We start from the raw sequence: 22198 nt of genomic DNA, 5'->3' as shown, positions 1-22198 counted from the left end.
AGAAGTTTTACGCTATTTGCATGGAATATCCCCCCAAAATACTGTATTTATAGACATAACTTTTATGCCCTCCTAAGGTTAACTTTTACTGGCAAATTGTTTAGAAAATACATTCACAAAAATACTATGGGTTGATTTTGTCCAAAAAATTACACTGTATACATGTAATTTATTTCTAGTGGGATCTCTATTGTAAAGCTACAGCCTTACACGTTTTCTAGCTACATATCCGTATTTCTTTTTGCGAGTTAACAGACTTTACCTGAAAATTAAAAAAAAGAAGTGTATTGCTAATCTACACCGATATTTTTCCGCTTTTCTATATCACTTTATAACTATTTTCAAGTTAACAGACTTTATCTGAAAATTAAAAAAAAAAAAAAAAAAAAAAGAACTGTATTCCTAATCTACACCATTATTTTTCCGCCTTGGCAAGAACAAAGTTCAGAACATTTATTTCATTTTTTTGATATAGCATGCGTTGTATCCATGCAGTTGCTGCTTCGATGTTAATTCTTTATCATAGTAGAATTGAGTTTCGGAATTTTTAGTGAATTTATTAATTAACTTATTTATTTACAAATGTTTATTAATTATTCTTCAGTCTTGTTCAAAGCACAATTAGTAAAATAAAAACATTTTAAGATTTCACCACAATCAACAGCACCATCAAGAAGATTGTAAAAGCTGCCACTCCTAGAACACACATCATTTTCCGACTTCTTTTCTGATGTTTCTCTGCTTTCTGCAGCTGCTGAAGTCCTTCTTGTACCTGCACTTGGACTTGTTCTATGTTGTAGTCTATTCGATCTAATACAGTTCCCGGTATTAGCCATGACTTCCAACAATGTATATTTATCCAAACTGGATTCAAAACATTCTTCATGAACATAGTCAAAGTGGTTGTCAGCCTCCTCGGATATGTCTCCTTCCGTCTTATTGTGTGTTATAGAAGAAAAATCTCGTCCAGTTCTTTACCAGGAGGTAATGTGCCTAAGATCGATGACACATTCCCGCGCTGGATGGCGATGCTGATACGTTGGAAAAGGAATGAAGTAGCTCGGGGGTCACCAGTTTTGATTGCTATTCGATGACCAACTTCATTAATTAAATTAAATCCTTCGTGACCCCAAGACCCACTGGTTTCTATTGCTACTGTTACAAACAAATATTTGTCCAATAGGTTTGAGTATTTTAGTCTTTTGTCTGATTCTCTGTGAGCGGCGACGAGACCTGCCTGAATTGAAGAATGGGGTAAGTTGGAAGGAGCAAACGTATCGGAACATGTGAAATCCCAGACTAGTGCTTTTCCATTTTTCCACGGTACCAAGGTCATGCCATCAGGCCTTTTACCATCAGAGCGGCAACAACCATTTGGTTCTTTTATTGAAGGAACTCCCGCTGAAACGAGGGCTCTACAAATAATGTCGTTTACAATATGATGTCGAGATTGTCTTCCCGCACTTTTTTTTACATGAAAGGCCATGTAATCCTTTATTATCAACATATGCGTTGCAAGCAGGACAAAAGTGAGGCTCACAAATATTAGCACCTAAGCGCAGAGCTGTAGCAATACGAAAGCTCTCATTAGAAAGGTGTAGCCCGAGTGTGTGAGAAGGTAGGGCTTGAAGCCATGCTCCGTTTTTGGAGGAAGAGACAGCTAACAGCCTGGCTTTGTCATCTGGGTTATTAGTTGATGATAGGAGTGAAGATAAACGAAGCTTGACTATAGGTTCATCCCAAACAGACTGAACATGTCTTTTGTCGATAGGTGGGGGATCCATTCCAACCAGACTAGTCCATTTATCGGTGCATTCTTGTACATCTCGAATCGAGTCTAAGTCAACTTCCTGTTGAAGAAGAGATCCAATTAGTTCTCGTGAGCCATAGAATGATGCGAGGAAAGAAGGTATGGCGATATCCATGGCTCGACGAATCCCAAGGCCTCCATTCTCAACTGGTAAGGAAGCATGTAACCATGAACTGTCTTTCAAAGAACAGTTTAGAATGGATTCCAGTCCTGTTCTAAGAGTGTGGTCGAATTTGTCAAGTAATTTATCATCCTGCCAAGAAGGGGAGCAACGGAGGAAATACAGTAATCTTGGAAGTGAGAGTGAAGCTCGTAGTAAATAATAAGCGGAGTGTGCAGAAAGTTTTGATAATTGAGAAAAGAAGAATTCTAATTTTGATATCTTGTCCAATAAAATTTTGCTCCTTGATTCGGTAGAGATGGCAGCCCCTAAAAGTTCCGCATTGGTAGGTGATAAGAGTTTGATACCAGGTGCTACTTCGTTAAACTTTTCATAAAGGTCATGGACTTCATCAGCTCTGGCGCTCAGAAAACTCACTTCACATTTGGCAGAGTTAAGAAACAATCCAATAGATGAAGCTTCTAGACGAATTTTATTAAAAGCGCGTAGTACTACGTCGATATTTCCAGCTATGGTACCGTCATCCAAGTACCAGATATTTAAATCTGTGTTAATATCCTTAATAATGTGATGGATTGTTAGGGCGAACAGTGCTGGTCCAAGTGGGTCGCCTTGCTGTACTCCACGTTGTGAGTGAATTATGTTATCCCTTATAAAAAGATTGCTTGGTTCGGAGTAGCATTGGTAGATGTATGGATAGTACGTTGGAAAGTTAGTTTTAACAGATTGTAACATTGAGTCGCGGTTGAGTTCATTGAAGGCGTTGCGGAAGTCAATTTTCAAAAATGCTTTCACTTCAGTATGGGAAGATGAGTAGTACATTCTGGCAGCATGTACGGCTGATTCTGCTCCGAATGGTATACAGACCCCAAGTTGGTGTGGTGATAGTATATTAATTAATGAATCTCGTATCCGGAAGCAGATAATTTTTGCTGATAAGCGTCTCCAAACATTGCCAACAGCTATTGGGCGAATTCCACCGCTTTTCTTCTTCAGTGCTATAAGTGAAGCACCAAAAAAAATTGGTCGTAAAATGGTCGGCACTTTCCCAGATATAATTAAGTGCATAAATTCACAAATGGATGTGGTTAACCGTTCCCTTGAATCAAAGTCTTGATTTATAAGTAGATCTTTTAAGATTGAGGGACGGAGATTATCCATTCCGCCTGCCGAACCAGAGGGGAAGGATTTTATAGCCTTTAATAATTCGATGGAAGAGACTTTAGTTACTGTAGTCGAGTCCTCAGGTGGTTCGGGATTGATGAATGAGTGAACGTGGGCTGGATGTTTTTCTCTGAGAGCATGTAGTACTGACGTATCTGGCGTAGCCACAGTGTCATCGGATATCAGTAGTCTGATAGCGCCACGTATATCACCATCTGCTAATTTTTGTTCGATGCTTTTCGTATTGGTTGAACCGGATTTTTGTAGTTTGCGAAGTTCGTTGGTCCCTCGATGCTGCTTTGTTAATACTTCACGCTGATGTTCCCTCCAGTTTCTGACTCTTAGCTTCATCCAAGTGGTGAGATTACTTACTTTCTCAGAACGCGGTGGAATGCAAAGCACTGCGTAGGGGAAAACTAAAAGGTCGATCCAAGAATCAACATTATTGGTGTTGTTGATATTACGAATAATATCACATAGAGAATCAGCTACCGATGAACGAGCACCGCGCGGGACACGACGATGAACCGGAACATTAGCCTTCAAATAAGACATAAGATCATTCATTTTGGTTAAAAGTTCAGAAGAATTGTCACTGAAATCTAAGGTTAATAAATCCGAAATATAGTTGGTAGGCTGTTGAAGTTTCACGTTACTGTCCTTACTCTTGCGTGTCGCGTGATGACATTTCCCTGTGTGAATGGATAAGCCTCTTTGGCTAAGAAAATGTTTATTACAATGAGCACATTGCACATCGTTTGAAATGTTTGATGTATCCATATTATGGTTATACGTTATTAAAATTGTTTTGTTTCACTCATTGTTATTGTTGAAAATTTCAAACATACACTTTTAACGAATAGTAACTGATAAAAATGCACTTTTCGTTTTTCCGTTGCACTAGATTTCATTGTTAAAGATTACGGAATTTTAACGTTCATTAGGCCTATTTTTTTTTATTTCTTTATAATAAAATAACCACAACACCAATTTTAATACGGATTTCGCCACTTTCACCTCGGAGACATCATGCACACCCATATACGACTCAAACTCGTCAATCGAAGATATTTCCTCATTTTAGGACAGAAACCACACAGAGAACACTTTTGGATTCCACACTGGTGTCAACAATAAACAACTTCAACTTTTTTTTGACAAAATTTTAGCCTCGCTCGAGGTGTACTAGACCAATCAGCTCTTAGTGTTAACCGTACCTGAGGGATCACTTTGGAAGCTTTATGCATTGCACAGTCAAGGGGAAGGTTGAGGAAGCCCACAGGTACGGTTCGTCTAGGGGACCCCTACGTGGTCGACTATGCATATGGCCCTATGTGTCCTGGCAACACCATTCGTAACATGGGCAATAAAAGGGGTGGGGAAACAGAAAATAACAAGAAGTCTTGGTACCTGCTGTCAGTTGCTCGTCTTTTCATAAGCAGTGGCGCAACTCAGTGGATGCGAATGAAGGGGACCTAAAAGTGTTTTTAGACTCACCTTAATGTAAACAAATTGCGCATATAGGCGATTTAACATATTATAGGGGGAGTAATTTTTTAGTTCATTGACGTTTTGTCGCGTCTCGGCCGCTAGTGGTATAATTTTCAAAACGGAAGTGGAGCCACCGCGGATAGTCGCTGCGAGGCCGCCAATTTTTGGTGAGATGTCCCTATTTGCCCATCGGTGGTTCTCCGAAGCTTACGGCATGGGGAAAACTGTATGTAGGTAGTTTAATTTCGGAAATGTAACTGCAGATGGAAGGGAAAGCTTGTTTGATATGTGTCATTGTATTGAATTGCATGGGAATCTTAAATCGTATTTTCCCAGTTTACTCGAAAGCTAAACGATGTGGCATAATATTGTTTCCTTGAGTCACTCACATAGAGTAAACGATGTACAGAACTTATCCGATACAATCAAACTTGACATGGAGGTAGACCTTGACTTGCGTGCCCTAACAGCACAACATGTGCTAGGCATTTGCCATTTAGGTGTCCCAGCTACTTTTTAGGTGCCTGACACTTAGCACATATGATATTCATTTGCTAAGTATGTACTTCAGCTATCTACAGTTTTAGGTACTTATTACACCTAATTGATATTTGCAACTATGTACCACAAATATAGAATTTATATACCTGGCTCAGTTTCGCACTCTAACAGTCATTCGTTTTTATGTCGTTACTTGGGACACACACATATATATATATATATATATATATATATATATATATATATATATATATATATATATATATATATGTCATGTTCTTGGTACGTCCTTTAGGTACATACTGTTTCGGATACCCTAACAGCACAAGATGTGCTAGGTATGCTACATTTAGGTGTTCTAAATTCATCTTCTACATTTGATGCATTTGTTGCTTCTTTTTCTAAGCGATTGTGTACTAGAAGCAACAAACGCATCAACTTTATTAGATGGCAACTGTCGCCAATCATATGAAAGTGAATATGGAACAACCATAAAATAAAGTAAATAGACACTCGTCATTTTGTTATAAAATTACATGGCGAGCAGATTTTATCTGATCCCAAACGGTTATCGTCGAATATACGCGGTCAAAGGAGTACTCTGATTAGTCAAATTGAAAAGACCTCAATAATTCATCCCTCTACAAGCGACGTTCTCTTCATCACCTCCGTGGCCAAGTCGGAAGAGTACCCGGCTAATAATCCAAAGGTTTGTGGTTCGCACCCACCCTACAGTGGGGTAATTTTTTTCACTCGTTTAAAGTGTTTTTTAGACTCACCTTAATATAAACACATTACGCATATAGGCGATTTAACATATTTTGGGGGAGTAATTTTGTGGTTCATTGACGCTTACGGCATGGAAAACATACTAGGCACGTTCCCCAGGTGCATGTCAGGCATGTGCCTAGGGGCGGACATAGACTGTGACTATCACTTGCCATCCATGTTATTTCTTTCTTAGAAGTGCATAAGGCACATACTGGACACATTCCCATGTACCTGGGGGAGCATGATAGGCATATGCCTGCTATGTACTTGTGCTGTTAGAGTAGTATGCATGTAAAATATTTTCCTGTGCAATCATTTATTTCAGTGATACCAATCCGTGAAAAAAATCCATTTTGTGGGATTTTTTGACATTAATTTTTCAAAAAGGGAATTTTCGTCAAAATTGGCAGCATATATTTATTTCATCAACGACAAAAAAGATGTCTATGAGCGGGAAATAGGCTAATGACGCTTGGATAAACGTGAGATCAGTGATAATTGTCAAATTTTGTTGTTGGAAAGTGCATGTTAGTGTCCAAGTGATTTATGCAGGAATTTGTGAATCTCAAAAGCAAGCAACAAGGAACGTAAATTGCACTCCGGACCTTTTTAAAAAGTCATGAACGGAAGAAAGTAAACTACCACACGAAAAACTGCCAGTTTCTAAAGTCACACTCGGAATAACTGGAGAATGAAGTTTGTCTAGTTTCATTACGATCAGTAGAACATTATGGCACAAAATCGTGATGAAAATACTAAGTTCTGACAACAAAATGTGCTTGTTTTCATCAATAATTTCGATAGACTCTATTAATTAAAGACAATACTTATTAGGATAGGAATTTACGAATAATTAACTTAAATATACAAAAACATAAGTAACATATAGTACTGTAAGACGGGGTTACTTTGCACAAAATATGAAGAGTTTCACAGCCCTCAGTCGGCAAAACTATGAACAGTAAAGAGGAAGTTTCAACTGCCACCGTAAGATAGAACATTTAACTGTATTTTGGCTATAATATTAGCGGTTAACATCAGTTCTAATTACCGGGAAGGTTCGTTGTTGTAGAGGTATGGAAAGCAGTCACTGTAAAGGACGCCAAAATATCAAGATATCACCTATAAGAATTTCCGTCAAAGTTAAGTCAGTTTCATAGAATACTACTGTGTATAATGGGACTTTGATGCAATAGTTGAAATTGAAATGTGAAACGTTTTAAAGTAATAAAAAAAAGTAAAACTGGGAGAAGGCGGTTTCAGCATCTACTCGGGATTACTTTGCACCGGTCCAAAATACCTCTTAGGTAGGAAATTATTACTACTGGAACCTCCTGCATTCAAAATCTAGCTAAATTTCCTATTTAGGTAGATGCCGGAATGAATTTCTTGTTGGAAAATAAATTATAAACAGTGGCGGATCCAGAAAAGTAGTTTGAGAGGGGCTTCACTCACTAAGGCTTCGTTTTTTCCAGAAATCACTATATTTTTTTTTTGGGGGGGGGGGGGGCTGCAGCTTATACGCGTAGCAATGACTAACATTAGATTTTTTTTTTTAAAGAAATCATTCTATTTGGGTGGGCTTCAGCCTGGAAGTCCCAAACCCCGTAAATCTTCCACTGATTACTGTTGGGTTGGGATGATATTCTTGACATAAGGAATAACCAAGGCAAATCAGTTCACGGGGATTTTTTTCTGTTCCTGAGTTGGCATTTTTGTAGGACATATGCTAAACTATTACAATATAGTTCTGTGCCGGTACCAGAAAATACATAATTTTCTTTACAAATAACGATAATTCAAACTAAGTACTAATACCGGTACCATCATTCTAATATCAATATTTGTAGACTGCATGCAGTTTTGTGTAGAAAGTAAAATGTATCGTATAAACACTGAAGGGAAAACATTGTTATGTTCGTTCGTATGTTGTGTTATGTTCGTATGTTGAACATACTTTTTTGTATGTTGTGCAAAGTATGGGGGTTACTTTGCACCAAAGTTTGTATTTCAATAACAATGGTCATACTGAATGTTTACTAATGAACTTACACTAATGTTTTCCTTATATATCTAGCTATTATTTTTCTATATATTTAAAATACAGTGTTCTAAATAATTATGTTTGTAAGTTACATGCGATTTTCTTTAAAATTGCTTAAATGTTATGCAAAGTACTTACGGTAGTTTAAATTTTCATATTTTATAAATTTTGAAAATTTTGTAATTAGTATAGCACGTGGGAAATTTAAGAGCAAAATAGCAATTTCTGTCTTTCAAAATCGGATTTTATACGGTTTCAAGTTGACTGTTTCCGAGTTATTGACAATCGAATTTGAAGCTTCAACTTCGGCAAATTTTTTTGAAGGAAAAATCACTCATTGCTCCTTCGATGGGGAAATACATGGAACAAACGTGTAGAACAATTTTTCTTCTTTTACTGACGCTTAAGTGACTACAACCACTTAACAACATTACAAGCAGGTAGTAGAAGTCTAGGTATCAGTATGTTTTTTCTATGTTTGGAAATAGAAAGCCCTAGCATACAATTATGTTACTATAAGTCCGGTTCTAGAGGCCGTGCGTGCTGCTGCCTACGAGACAAGATTTGAGGCTATCTCGTCCCAAAAAGGCATCCTGAAAGTACAGCCTCCTCTCGAAAAGTATATTTGTTTTTATTAAAAGAAGTTTGTCTCTTCTCAAAAAGTATATTTGTTTTTATTGGAAGAGGTCTGTCCCGTCTCAAAAAGTATATTTGTTTTATTGGAAGAGGTCTGTCTCGTCTCAAAAAGTATATTTGTTTTTATTGAAAGAGGTCTGTCTCGTCTCAAAAAGTACATTTGTTTTTATTGGAAGAGGTCTGTCTCGTCTCGAAAAGTATATTTGTTTTATTGGAGAAAATCTGTCTCGTCTCGAAAAGTATATTTGTTTTTATTGGAAGAGAGATCTGTCTCGTCTCGAAAAGTATTTTATTTTTTATTGGAAGAGGTCTGTCTCGTCACGAAAAGTATATTTGTTTTTATTAGAAGAGGTCTGTCTCGTCTCGAAAAGTATATTTGTTTTATTGGAGAAAATCTGTCCCGTCTCAAAAAGTATATTTGTTTTTATTGAAAGAAGTTTGTCTCTTCTCAAAAAGTATATTTGTTTTTATTGGAAGAAGTCTGTCCCGTCTCAAAAAGTATATTTGTTTCTATTGGAAGAGGTCTGTCCCGTCTCAAAAAGTATATTTGTTTTTATTGAAAGAGGTCTGTCTCGTCTCAAAAAGTATATTTGTTTTTATTGAAAGAGGTCTGTCTCGTCTCAAAAAGTACATTTGTTTTTATTGGAAGAGGCCTGTCTCGTCTCAAAAAGTATATTTGTTTTATTGGAGAAAATCGGTCTCGTCTCGAAAAGTATATTTGTTTTTATTGGAAGAGAGATCTGTCTCGTCTCGAAAAGTATTTTATTTTTTATTGGAAGAGTTCTGTCTCGTCACGGAAAGTATATTTTTATTGAAAAGGGGCTGTCTCGTCTCGAAAAGTATATTTGTTTTTATTAGAAGAGGTCTGTCTCGTCTCGAAAAGTATATTTGTTTTATTGGAGAAAATCTGTCCCGTCTCAAAAAGTATATTTGTTTTTATTGAAAGAAGTTTGTCTCTTCTCAAAAAGTATATTTGTTTTTATTGGAAGAAGTCTGTCCCGTCTCAAAAAGTATATTTGTTTCTATTGGAAGAGGTTTGTCCCGTCTCAAAAAGTATATTAGTTTTTATTGAAAGAGGTCTGTCTCGTCTCAAAAAGTACATTTGTTTTTATTGGAAGAGGCCTGTCTCGTCTCAAAAAGTATATTTGTTTTATTGGAGAAAATCGGTCTCGTCTCGAAAAGTATATTTGTTTTTATTGGAAGAGAGATCTGTCTCGTCTCGAAAAGTATTTTATTTTTTATTGGAAGAGTTCTGTCTCGTCACGAAAAGTATATTTTTATTGAAAGGGGGGCTGTCTCCTCTCGTAAAGTATATTTGTTTTTATTAGAAGAGGTCTTCTCATCTCGTGGGTAATACACAGTGTGTCGCTCCAAGATGAATTACAGAAAAACGCCACCGGCGCGACGACTCATGAGCACATGGTGAATACGGTCTATAAGACCAAAAGTTCATTGTGAATCTATTGGTCTTAGAGCCTTCTGGGAATGTCTTGTTTTCTAAGAAATTAATTTAGTACGGAAATGATGATGCTGATGTGAGATATCGCTGATGAATATGCAAGAGATGTTTCGCATTCCAGTCCGTGAAGTATATGGGAAGTCTTTCGCGATTAATTAGGATAAGAGTTCCGTGAAAGAAAAGAAAGTTGTTATTCTATGCAAACACATATAGGTTGTCTTAAAAAAAAAAAAAAAAAGTATTGAACCTTTGGAGGTCAGAATTAAGCACTGCTGTCTCTGGTGGGGGGACGAGGGGGACACATCCCCCCAATATTTTGAAGCACAAAATATTCAATATCTTATTCTAGTTGAATTTATTTACTAACGACAGAATAACATATAAATAACAATTATCATATGTATTTGGAATGTAATATTCAGGCTGTGAAACAATTTTAACAGTTCTTGATATACCTAAGGGGGGCCGTGAAGGTAAGCAGAAAGGTATCAAATGGAATCGAAGAGAATAAAAAGGTTGGGCTAGGTAGTACCATTTAAATCACTTCTTTGATGTCCTCTCCAAATTTTACATGCCAGAGACGCAAGTGAAATTAAGAATATATTTATAATGATTTAAAACTAACAATATGAAACCACATATACACGATTTTTTAGATGATCTGCCATTTTTTCGGCAACACTATAATCTCGTTGCTATATAACTTCCGTGATTTCTGGTCAAAAAATTGACACGTGGTTTTCACATTCCTCTTTTGAACCTATTGCAATTCAAGGAGTTCTGCAGAGATCGAAACAAATTACAGCCGGACGGTACCAAATCCGCGCTGTACGATGGATGCATCAAAACCTTTCAGTCAAACTCTCTCAGTTTCTGGTCGTCAAATATGTATGCGGTCTAGCGTTGTCCACGTGGTATACGATACTCTTTCTGTTGAGCACCAGTTTCGCTCGTTTCTTTTAAATTCCTAGGTGCACACGAGCTAATTGTCGACAGTACAGGTCCGAGCCTATCGTTCTGATTGGCAGTAGCAGTTTGTGATGCACGATACTCATTCAATCCCACCATACGCACAACATAACCTTCCTAGGCGTCAGTGTGAGCGTTGCTACAAACTTTGGAGCTTTTCACTTCCACCACGATATTTTTCGCTATTATCGTAGATTATCCAATTTTCATTACTGGTGATCAACTGCTTCGGAAATGACTCGAGTTCGTTATGTTTAAGATACAGATTCGCGGATAGAAATTTGATCAAGTAAATGTCTTTGAGGTGGATCATGCGGCATCCAAATGTCAAGCTTCTTTTTGTAGCCAGTTTTCTCTAAATGGTTTAACACTATTTGCTATTGAATGTTTCGGTCATTAGCGATGTTACGACAGTTTACATGCAAGCCTTGCTAGATTTTTCCAGAACATCAGCCACTTTTGATGTGATTGGTCGTCCACTACAAGGACCCTCTTCGACATCGAAATTTCAAGAACGAAATCGACAAAACCATTCTTTTGGCTTTTGCTTTTTGATAACCTATCTTTCTCATAAATAAGAAAAATTTCTTCACAGGTTTGCGCAACATTTGCACCTTTATCAAAACAAAATTGTAAAATGTAGCGTTGTTTTGCGGAAAGCTCTCATCTTCACGGCGCAATACCTTACCTGCAATTACAAGAATTCCAACATTTTTTGCATATCTAACAGTGGCGGCACTAAGCTCTTAATAGTAGGAGCAAGAGGGAAGGCAAGAAACATTTTAAGGAAGCGAGGACGCCACACTTGTTTTGCTTATTATTATTATTATTATTATTATTATTATTATTATTATTATTATTATTATTATTATTATTATTATTATTATTATTATTATTATTATTATTATTATTTAATTCTGAGCTTCCACCAATCCAATTTATTTCTGACTGCTTAGTTTTATGCTTGTGGGTAGCAAATGAACATCGGCACGTATCTAGACAGACTTTAACGTAGCACAACACAGGAGCATAAACTTGGAACTAGAGATGCGTTCGAGTCGAGTCGAGACAGAATTTTCGTGACAAAATTCGAGTCGAGACACAGCTCTTCCAATAGAAAAATATATATTTTTCGAGTCGAGACATCACTTTTACAGCACATTTTCGAGTCGAGACAGTCTCAAATCTTGTCTCGTACGCATCCCTACTTGGAACAAATATTGAAAGAAGCATATCACACAGTAAAGTGAATTGTAAATGTTTGAAGCACATATGCCTACAGCCTTTTGTTAATATAACTAATATTTTCATGATTTTTTTTTCTATTCAAAAAACCAATTATCAAATTCTGTTATTTGCAGAAATATAAAGGGTGTTGTATTTATGTTATTTAACTTTATAACATATATGTGGCTTCAGTTTATCAATAGTTATCAATAGACGGAAGTACAAAGAGGTTGTAAAATGTTCAATGTGAAACATGGAAATATTCAGTGGTTAGTCATACTCAGAAGAGCTTAGTTAGTTAGGGATCAGAACTAGCATTAAAGAATGCGTTAATGAACAAAAGTAGCTTCTACATCTGTAAACATGTCAATCAACAGCAGAGCTCAATGTCATATAGATTTCAGTGGCAAATTCTACAACAGTTCGTGATCATGAGTTCACTGTTTGTACATAGAAAAACGGGGGCGAGAAAAAATATTGGGGCGGGTCGCTCCTCCTCGCCCCCTGTAGCGCCGCCACTGATATCTGCTAGCTTCAACTGCCAGCTGTCAAATAACGTAAGGCCCGACCCGCTGCGACTTATATACCCTGATAATTGAGACACCAACGCCATCTCGTGCGCAAAAGTTTCAATACTTATTAGATTAGCTAAAAATAGCAAAATATTCTTTTTTAAAAAAAGACAACCTAAAATTCAGACGTTTGAGAAATTAAATCAGATAACCATGGGAGACCACGAAAAATAAACTGGTGGGGCTAAAACTCCCTGTCGCTCTTGCCTATTACGTACAGGAGGCTTATTACATGCCATCCGTTATACATAATTTCGTTTCCTGTTGCTAATTGTAAAACAACTCTCGAGATCTCGGGTCTAATTTCGTAATAGTTAGGAAGTTCTCCAGTTAGCTGTGCTTAATTCAATCATTCTTTGTAGCTTTGGTGTAAGTAACTCAGGGAATAGATACCGAAAATATTTGCAGAGAGAGGAGAGTAGTTGACAAACAAATACGGCTCGCAAAAACGAGAAATATATTACCGAACTGGCAGTATATAGAATTGAATTCGAATCATCAGTGGTAGAGCGTTCACCTCTGGTGCTTGGGGTCCCGGGTTCGATCCCAGCTCCCGCCAAGTGAACTTTGTGGTGGACAAACACCGTGTGCGTGGGTTTTATCAGGGGTTCTCCCGTTTCCTCCCACTTTCTTCATTCCACCATTTCATTCATTACTCATCATCACCGTCTTCTTTAGCCTAACCGGCATAAACGTGGGACGTAAAACTGAAAGATTTCATTTTTTTTTAATTCGAATCATTTTAACAAGAATAGAGGGAATGTGAAATGTGTCCAAGTTTTTGTTTTAATGTTATTAAAAATGTACGTAAAAGTTCTTTTTATTTATTTATTTTATGACATATTTATAGGAAATAGGAGCTTTCTTGCATATGCGCAATCTTTGTAGGTCCGATTGCAGCGCTTGTGCAACCATAGACGTAAACCGCTGTCTTTCTTTCCGTTTTTAACTACGTAAGAATTGTTGAAAGATGTATCAATATTGATTGCCTCCCGCTCAAGAGGTTCAATTTCTTAAACTCTACTTTCAGAAGCAATTTTGTGAGTACCTATACCACATGAAGGAGTTTGGTTTGTATAGTGTGATCAGGGCCGAATTATGGCGTGGGCTTAGGGGGGCTATAGCCCCGGGCCTTTAGGTAGACAAGGGTCTCCACCCTGATCAAAATTTCAACTGGCTATCTAAAAAGAATCATGAAGATACAATCATAATCATAACAAAATATGACCAAAAATATGAAACATATTTGTCTAACTTTCCCACTGGACGTTCACAGAAATGTATTAGGTGAAGTCAGCAGGGACCACATTTTTTCTACTCCCGCGCCTCCGGATAGGTTAATCCAGCCCTGAGTATGATACTTTCTCATCTACCACTTCAGTTTTAGTAGAGATTAGAGGTGATGGCATATGTTCTTGGAACGCTTGTTTGCAGAAAATCATTGTTCACTATTTATTACCGTTTTTCTTCTATCGTAATCAACGTTAAAACCGGAAGTGGTTGATTTCTGCCACTTCTGTTTGAATAGATGGTTAAAAGATATTATGGTGCTTATTCTTAGAACGCTAAATCGATTTAAAAAAAAAAAAAAAAACTTTTCGATCTGTCTTATCGTCTTTGCTCTATGTAGATCAAAATTCAAACCAGAAATTGCAGTGAATTTACATCACTTCCCGTCAGTGATGATTTCAATATACTGGAGGTGAAAATTAGTATTACAAAAATATTGGAAATCTTCATTGAGCACCAGTGGCGTAGCACACTTTTGCGGGCCCCCCCGCAAAGTATAGAGAAGGGGCCCTAGTTGTAAAGCCTACAGAAGTAAGGTTGAAGTTCTACTTCTTTAAATCTTTATTCATCGCAAGACTTCGGGGCCCCCTATACCTCGGGGCCCCCCCGCACTGCGGGGGTTGCGGGGGCAGCTGCTACGCCACTGTTGAGCACGATAGAATATATAGTCCCAGGGCAGAATTTTGCGGCTCTGGAGGGGAAATTTCCGTCGGGTCACCCTCTGAAATCATCACTGCGTCCAGGAACTCTTAATCGATTTTGCAGGAAAACCCTTCTCGCTGTCTACTATCGTTTTTGGTCTAGAAACGTTTGGGTTTGAAATCAACGCTGAAACTAGAAATGATTCATTTGTACCCCTATCAGCTAACACGATTCGTACGTTTTGACCCCCTCTACATCCTGGGCAAAATTAATAGTTATCCATTTAGTAGTTCTTAAGATCTTTTGCCTCCCAGTCATTCACACGGACAGGCAGGGTAAATATACTGTATATAAAGGAGTTTTGGTAATCCGAACTCTTTGTCGATTGGGCAGCCAGGAAACTTAAGGGAGCAACTGCGCCTAGTGTTATACGCCATTTTAACATCCAGTAAACATAAACTCATGCTTGTACACCAAAGAGCTACTGATCAGTGAGAAACAAATGAATCGTTTCTCCACAACAGACCACTTCATCGGTATCCAATCCTTACGCTGATTGTTGGCATTGTGTATCATTGTAATCAGGGCCGCATTTACGCATGGGCTAATATGAGCCATGGACCGGGGCGGTAAATTTTATGAGGCGGAAATTTTTCTCGGATCTTTCTTTTTTTTCATACTCCACTTCTAGAAGTTTTAGAAATTCATTATGCACGCGTATAGATATGACATGGTGTTATCGGTGATCTCCGTCTACATAAAAATTTACAAAAATTTGAGTCAGAGGAAATAGTGGTGAAATATCCTGTAAGTCAGAGAAACTGTGGGCTAGGAATACGACTGCTCAGCGTTGCCAACCTCGAAGAACAAAATTATCGATTTTCGTCCTTAAAATTATCGTATATTACAAAAAATTATCGTATATTCATTATAGGCGTGATAATTGTATAAACAAGTATAATACTACTAATAATAGCAATAATATATAATAAACTTATAGTAATCTTCAGTTTCGAACTCCACATCGGTGTCACTATCCTTATCATACTTAATTACGCAAAGTAATTACGCGATACGTAATTTCACTTGCCACAGAACGATTCTAACTTCTTTGTTTTTCACATCCAAACAAAGGCCCTAACATTCACGTGAGCGAATAATAGAGCCATCTACAGGGCCGGATTTCCCAATAGGCCCGGTAGGCCCGGGCCTATGGGCGCAAGTTCCCAGGGGGCGCACGGCCGAGAGAAAAAATTTAAAAAATATCCAGAAATAAAAATAAATAGCCATAACTTAACATATAGGCCTGATATAATTTTTTAATAAAGGTTTTTAGGAAAGTAACATTAACCAGACTAGGGGCCGGAAAAATTATTGGGCCATCTATCATCTATCATGAACAAACAATATTGCCACCTCCACGTAAGTGTGATGGATGCAGGAATGCAGGGTTACCAATTCTCAAATCGTTATTGATTTACTTTGGCGAGGATGACTGTTAAAATGTGTGTTTTATAATTCTTTAATGCACACCTACAATTTATTTGCACATTCAAAAACTGCTAAAAAGTTTACGTTCTAAAATTATCGTATATTCACCTATTATCGCAAGGGCATTATCGTATATCGTACTAAGGCTTAAATTATCGTATATCACAATAAATTATCGTATGGTTGGCAACCCTGCGACTGCTAACAGTTCCTAACCAGTGATATTAAGAGCAACGGCGCAAATCCTGGAGGGATGAGAGAGACATGTCCCTCCAATCTCAGAACTGGAGGGACTGTCCCCCCAATAATCCCATTTGAAATATTTATTGGAGAGAAATGTGATGATTTGTGTCCGACTGCCACTTCATCTACCTTGCCTGATATATAATATACAACAGGTTCATCTCAAAAATTAGATTCATCTATCGTAATATGAGTCTCATTCCCCTTCCCCCTTCTCAGAATAAGCCTAAAATGTGCACGCCTCCCAATGCTGATCCCCTGGTCCTCCCCAGCATTGTTTTTCAACTTCATAAATATTTTGAACATCGATTTAAAAAAGAAAAATGAGAACGGTCTTACCCGTCCCCCTAATGTTCAAGACAGATGTGCGCCGAGGGGTCTACAGCATATTTTAATTGCCCAGGGTGGCAAAATGTTAAATACAGCCCTGACTATAATATTTACTGAAGCCTACTTATTGTTGTTTTTGATGACAGGACCATTTTTCTTACAGGCAGTATCAAAAGAAGAAGCTGGACTATATAAATGTGTATCCAAAAGTGTCAGGTCAGAAGGACACAGTATAGGAACAGTAGAACTCATAGTTCATAACACAGTGGAGGAAGAACATCAGGTAAGAAACGCAATACAAAATTACAAACATAGAAGTAAACTCTTTGCATCCATTCAAGGTTGAATCAACACTTTCTTGGGCATCCCGACAGAAAAAAGAGAAGTCCATACTATATTTCAGAATGTTAATAATAATAATAATAATAATAATAATAATAATAATAATAATAATAATAATAATAATAATAATAATAATAATAATAATAATAATAATAATAATAATAATAATCTATTTTGAAGGAACAAGTAATTCTATTGGTGACTGTGAAGGCGGTGTTCAAAACAATAATAATACAAAAAGTCAGTACTTCCCATTCATATGCTTCTCCTTAGCAAAAGTAACATTATAAAATGATTTTTCTACATTTTGATATTCCGTCTCCTTTAGTCTAAGAAGCATAACTGGAACGTTAAACTAAATATATATATATCTTAATTCTCATTTTTACGCTTTGATATGGTAAAACAATGTATTAGGTCATCATTAGGTATTAGGTCGAAGTTAGTACAAGGGCCGTCTAGAAAATAAAGAAAGATTGAGCATCCCGCGAGGCGCCGACCTCTACCATTGCGATCGCGGGCGCGGCCTCAATGCTGTTCGGTCACGCTACTTGGTTTTGCAGCGATTCAAAATGGGGCGCCAATCGAAAATCCCGTCAAATGTTAAGTACGGAGCGTCACTTGTTTTCTGTACGCGCCAAAAATTAAGTCTATTGAAGTTTATACGCAAATAATGAATGTTTATGGTGATAGTGCAATGAACGAGTCATTAATGAGGAAATGGTGCATTTTGTTTAATCAAGGAAGGACCAGCGTGCATGATGCAGGAGCGTCATTTCAGATTTTGCTGGGGGGGGGGGGAAGACCCCTTGATAAAAGTAAAATTTCACGTTTTTCACTCATTTGCTACTATTCTATTGATAAAATCTATATAAAGCTCAAACCCAGGGAGACAATTGCCCCTCCCTCTTCCCCTAAAGACACCCCTGGCATGATGATGAAGATCGGAGTGAGAGGCCATCACTTGTTACGGAAAAACTGAAGGAAAAGTTCAAAGAAGAAATTCAGGAAAACCGACGCTTCACTTTGAGCACGTTACACGAATCTTCTCCACAAAGGATCCTGGTAAGATGGTGAAATCAGCCCTTGATCCAATTTGGGTCATTATTGGCCAAAAAGGTTTCCCTTGACCTAAAACTACCTCAAAAAAATTTTTGACTCCCTACCCCCTCCCCTTACCGAATTATCGTATCATACATGCTCAAAATTGAACATTTTTTAATTTTGGTGGGGGTGGTCCAAAAATTTTGAAAGTTTCACAGATTGTAGATACTATCTAGATGCAAATGTGCTTTGATTGTGTTCATTTCGAAACAGAAACACCAAATATATCTCCGCATCAGTGCTTCCACTTCATCCGATTCTTGCACAACAAAGTTACACACAGCTCGCGGTAGAGAGCGCCACTGTGTGCGATCACTAAGGCAAGCACTAATAGATAGAGGAACCGACGCGAGGTTTTTACTTTGCAAGAGTCGGTTGAAGTGGAAGCACTGTAACAGATATAGTTGGTGTTTTTATTCCGAAATAGAGAGAATCGAAGCAGCCAAAGAACGACACAAGCAGAAGGAACGCAAGAGAAAGGAAAATTGTGAAATTTGGCAAAGAATTGCTTGAAGAGGCTTTCACCCTGAGGGCCTTAAAATGGTGGAAAAACAGAGAAAAACACGTTTGTCTTCAGTTTTATTTCTTTTTGACAATGTTACCATCACTTTCAGGCCCCGAAAAAATATATGTTGCACATAAGGGTATAACAAATTTTTTAACCAAAAAATCAGGAACATGTCCCCCCCCAAAAAAAATTTCTACAATTTTTTGAAATTTTCAACACGTAAAAAAATAAAGAAAATACTAATCGATAGTTTTGAAAAAATTGCACATTTGCATCTAGATAGTATCTACAATCTGTGAAACTTTCAAAATTTTTGGACCACCCCCACCAAAATTTTAAAAAAATATTCAATTTTGAGTAAGTATGATACGATAATTTGGAAAGGGGAGAGGGTAAGGTCAAAAATTGTTTTGTGGTAGTTTTAGGTCAAGAGTAACCTTTCGGGTGAATAGCAATCCAATTTGGATCAAGGGCCGATTTCACTATCTTACTAGGAAAGACCCTTTCACGATTGCAAACTATGAGAAATTCCAGCAAGCAATGACAGCCTGGCTCAAATCTTTGGCGACAGATGAGTATAACATCGGCATTGAAAAACTAGTCTCATGTTATAACAAGTGTCTTGGCAACTATGGCAATCACATAGAAAAGTAGAGTAAGGTCCTGTGGCTTCGTAAATAAAGTTTTGTGATAATATCTTTTGTTTTTATTTAACCATGCCAAAACGTTCTTTACTTTCTGGATGACCCTCGTATTTTGTAATACTTCGTATTCAATGGTCATTAAACTTAGGTAGTTCAATCATTGTGTCATATTGTTTCTTTGCAATTCATTTTTAGTAGTAATTTAATTTTGGAAAATGAATGTTTACTGCAGTTGTTAGTAAACATTCATTCAAAAAAAAAATTCTACGTATCAAATCATGATAATCTTAAGATCATAAAAGTGAGTAACTTACAATTTAACAAACAAAACAAAACTAAGTTCAAAAGTAATTTTTTTTAAAACTGAAATTTTTGTAACGGGAGTTTGAAATAGACAGTCAATATAAGAACTTTTAAAGATACAATATTAACCGATCTAAAAAAAACAATAAAAGGTAGATAATAATAAAAGGCGCTTAAAAACAGAAAATAATTCATTAGTATTATCTATTTACAAAAAACTGAATTGTGTATCAAGCCCCCCAAAAAATTAATGCTTAATATAAAATAACTTTCAATTGTAATTTTGAGAGGCACTTATTTGTTTGGCTTAGCAAAAACTTCAACACTTTTATAGAAAATAGTAAGATTAATTTTCTACTTTGCACGCCTTATTATTATTTTCTGCTTTCTAGCGCTTTCTTGAAGTCGGTTAATATTTTTTAGTTTTTATTTTCTGCTTTTTAGCGCTTTTTTTGAAGTCGGTTAATATTTCTTTAATTTTAATTTTGATCCTTTTTAGTGCGTTTTTGAAGTCGTATTTCTTTATTTAATTACTACTTTAATTACTAATATTTATTTATTTAATTTAATAAACTCTTAAAAAGTTTATCTAATTTTTTCACTTTTTCGTTCCCACAGAAGTTTTAAAATAGATCTATGATTACTCAATTATACGTGAACATACACACGATAATAGGATTATCAGCAGCTGAGAAGTTTCATGGTCGAACTCCAAAGACTGTCATTAGATCCTGATTAAATTTTTAGGGAACCAGAGAGAACGTATACTCTCTAAAACGAAAAAAAAGAGGGGAAAAAAAAACGATAACCGAAATCGGCACACCTATATTGAAGTTATGCGTGAACATGCATACAATGAAATCCGTGTTGAGGATCTAGCTCCGAAGACTATCTATTACCAGAGGCTAATCAGACTTATGTGAAATTAACCCAAGAATATAATCTTTTAAATAAAAAGCAAATCAACAAAATTGGTGCACCTATGTCGAAGTTACACGTGTTCAGATACTTAATATACGGTATTAACACTGTCCAGTGCCGTAGGTCCGACAATGTACTTCGGTACTTTGACGTTTGTAATTTTTTATATTTTTATGTATATATATGTCTTTGTTTGTAATGTTTCTATATGTACCTATAACAGCACTTGCCCCCCCCCCCCCCAAACACACATCCTGGCTACGCTACTGACACTGTCAGTCGTTAAGGAGTTTCGTAGTCTATGTCCGAAGACTATCGTTAGATCCCCACGAAATTTACATGGAACCACTAGGGAAGTATAGTAGAATAATTCTTGTAAACAAAAGTAGAATAATTAAAAGTGGCGCACCTAAGTCGAACTTATGCGTAAACACAAATATACGAAACGTCTCCGAAAAGTAAGTAACGTTTTGAAACAAAAAATAAAAGTACTAAGACAGGTTTGTGCAAGCCAGATTTATTTTTACATGAAAGAGCACACTTTCAACTATATTTCGACATAGTTTCCACAAATGCTGAAACACTTGTCAGAGCGGGTGACCAAAGGTTCTCCCACCGGAAATCGAACCCGAAACCTCATAATCACTCGGTCACGGTCAATACAGCAGCCGTTTCTCTTGCTTTCATCTACTTTTTTCGCATGTGGACTTTTTTTTTTTTTTTTTTAACTATTCGTCTTCATTCTGCACAAATTACTTTCCATTGCGTATACAGCTCGCTGAACCCTCTCCAACATTATGCATTGTGTTCTAAATTTCCATCTCCCGGTTGTCTCATTCCCGTGTAAGAAGAAAAGGGATAAATTCACCATTATGCGTAAACAATATTTTAGAGCAAGATATTTAAAAAGAAGAACTTAATGAATCATTCCTTATGTACTCATTAATATTGTTTTTATTAGCCATAAGCTTATTTCTTTGGATTATTGCGCGAACATAATGAGCGTAAAGATAACGTTATTGTTCTATAAACTGTAGAACACATTGCATTTAAGAAACAAATTCGCACACTTTCCTCGGTTATACGGTAGAACAATTTTTTTGTAATGGAAGAGTTTTGTCATTAATGCAAAGACAAGAAGGAAAACAATAACAATTTCTTGACAATGTTTTATCTATGTTATTGCGATTGTTAAATTGTTTTTTAAAAGTTCTTATTAGTTTCGTTTTCACTTTTCACAGTTTCAAAATATTTCAGAAATCAAATAAACAATATTAGAAGTTCTCTGAATAATTTTCCAGTAAACACAAAATACTTTAAGAAGGTAGTTTAAAATAAGCACCTGCTTAGACAAAAAGGGAAAAGGATCATTGCATTTCATGGCAGCCATCTAGACGTTTCTCCGTTCCGCCTTTTCTGATGAAGCATATTAGCGAAATATCTCTTAGTGTAATTTTAAGTGTTGCATTTGCAATTTGTTGTAACTATTTTCTCATAACTAATTTTCTCTTCCTATACAGCTCAATGTACTTTACTGTTAGTGTTGTTCACCTCTTGTGCATGGAGTCCTTGGCTCGATGTCAGCTCGCGCCAAGTGAGCTTTGTGGCGGACAAA

The 22198-nt window shown here is 36.7% G+C and overlaps 1 protein-coding gene across 1 annotated transcript in view; it reads left to right on the top strand.

Annotated features, from left to right (window-relative positions):
• The window catches only part of LOC145670232 (uncharacterized), a 138050-nt gene that overhangs the window by 107675 nt on the left and 8177 nt on the right, over positions 1 to 22198 (top strand). The window contains exon 3 of the mRNA XM_081738626.1: positions 16925 to 17044. Within this exon, the coding sequence (XP_081594752.1) occupies positions 16925 to 17044 (120 nt within the window). The remainder of the gene's footprint in view (positions 1 to 16924; positions 17045 to 22198) is intronic.

The sequence above is a fragment of the Thermobia domestica genome, chromosome 14, assembly GCF_964235325.1.
Source record: "Thermobia domestica chromosome 14, izTheDome1.hap1.1, whole genome shotgun sequence".
NCBI lineage: Eukaryota > Metazoa > Arthropoda > Insecta > Zygentoma > Lepismatidae > Thermobia > Thermobia domestica.
This window is presented reverse-complemented; position numbering and strand designations above follow the sequence as displayed.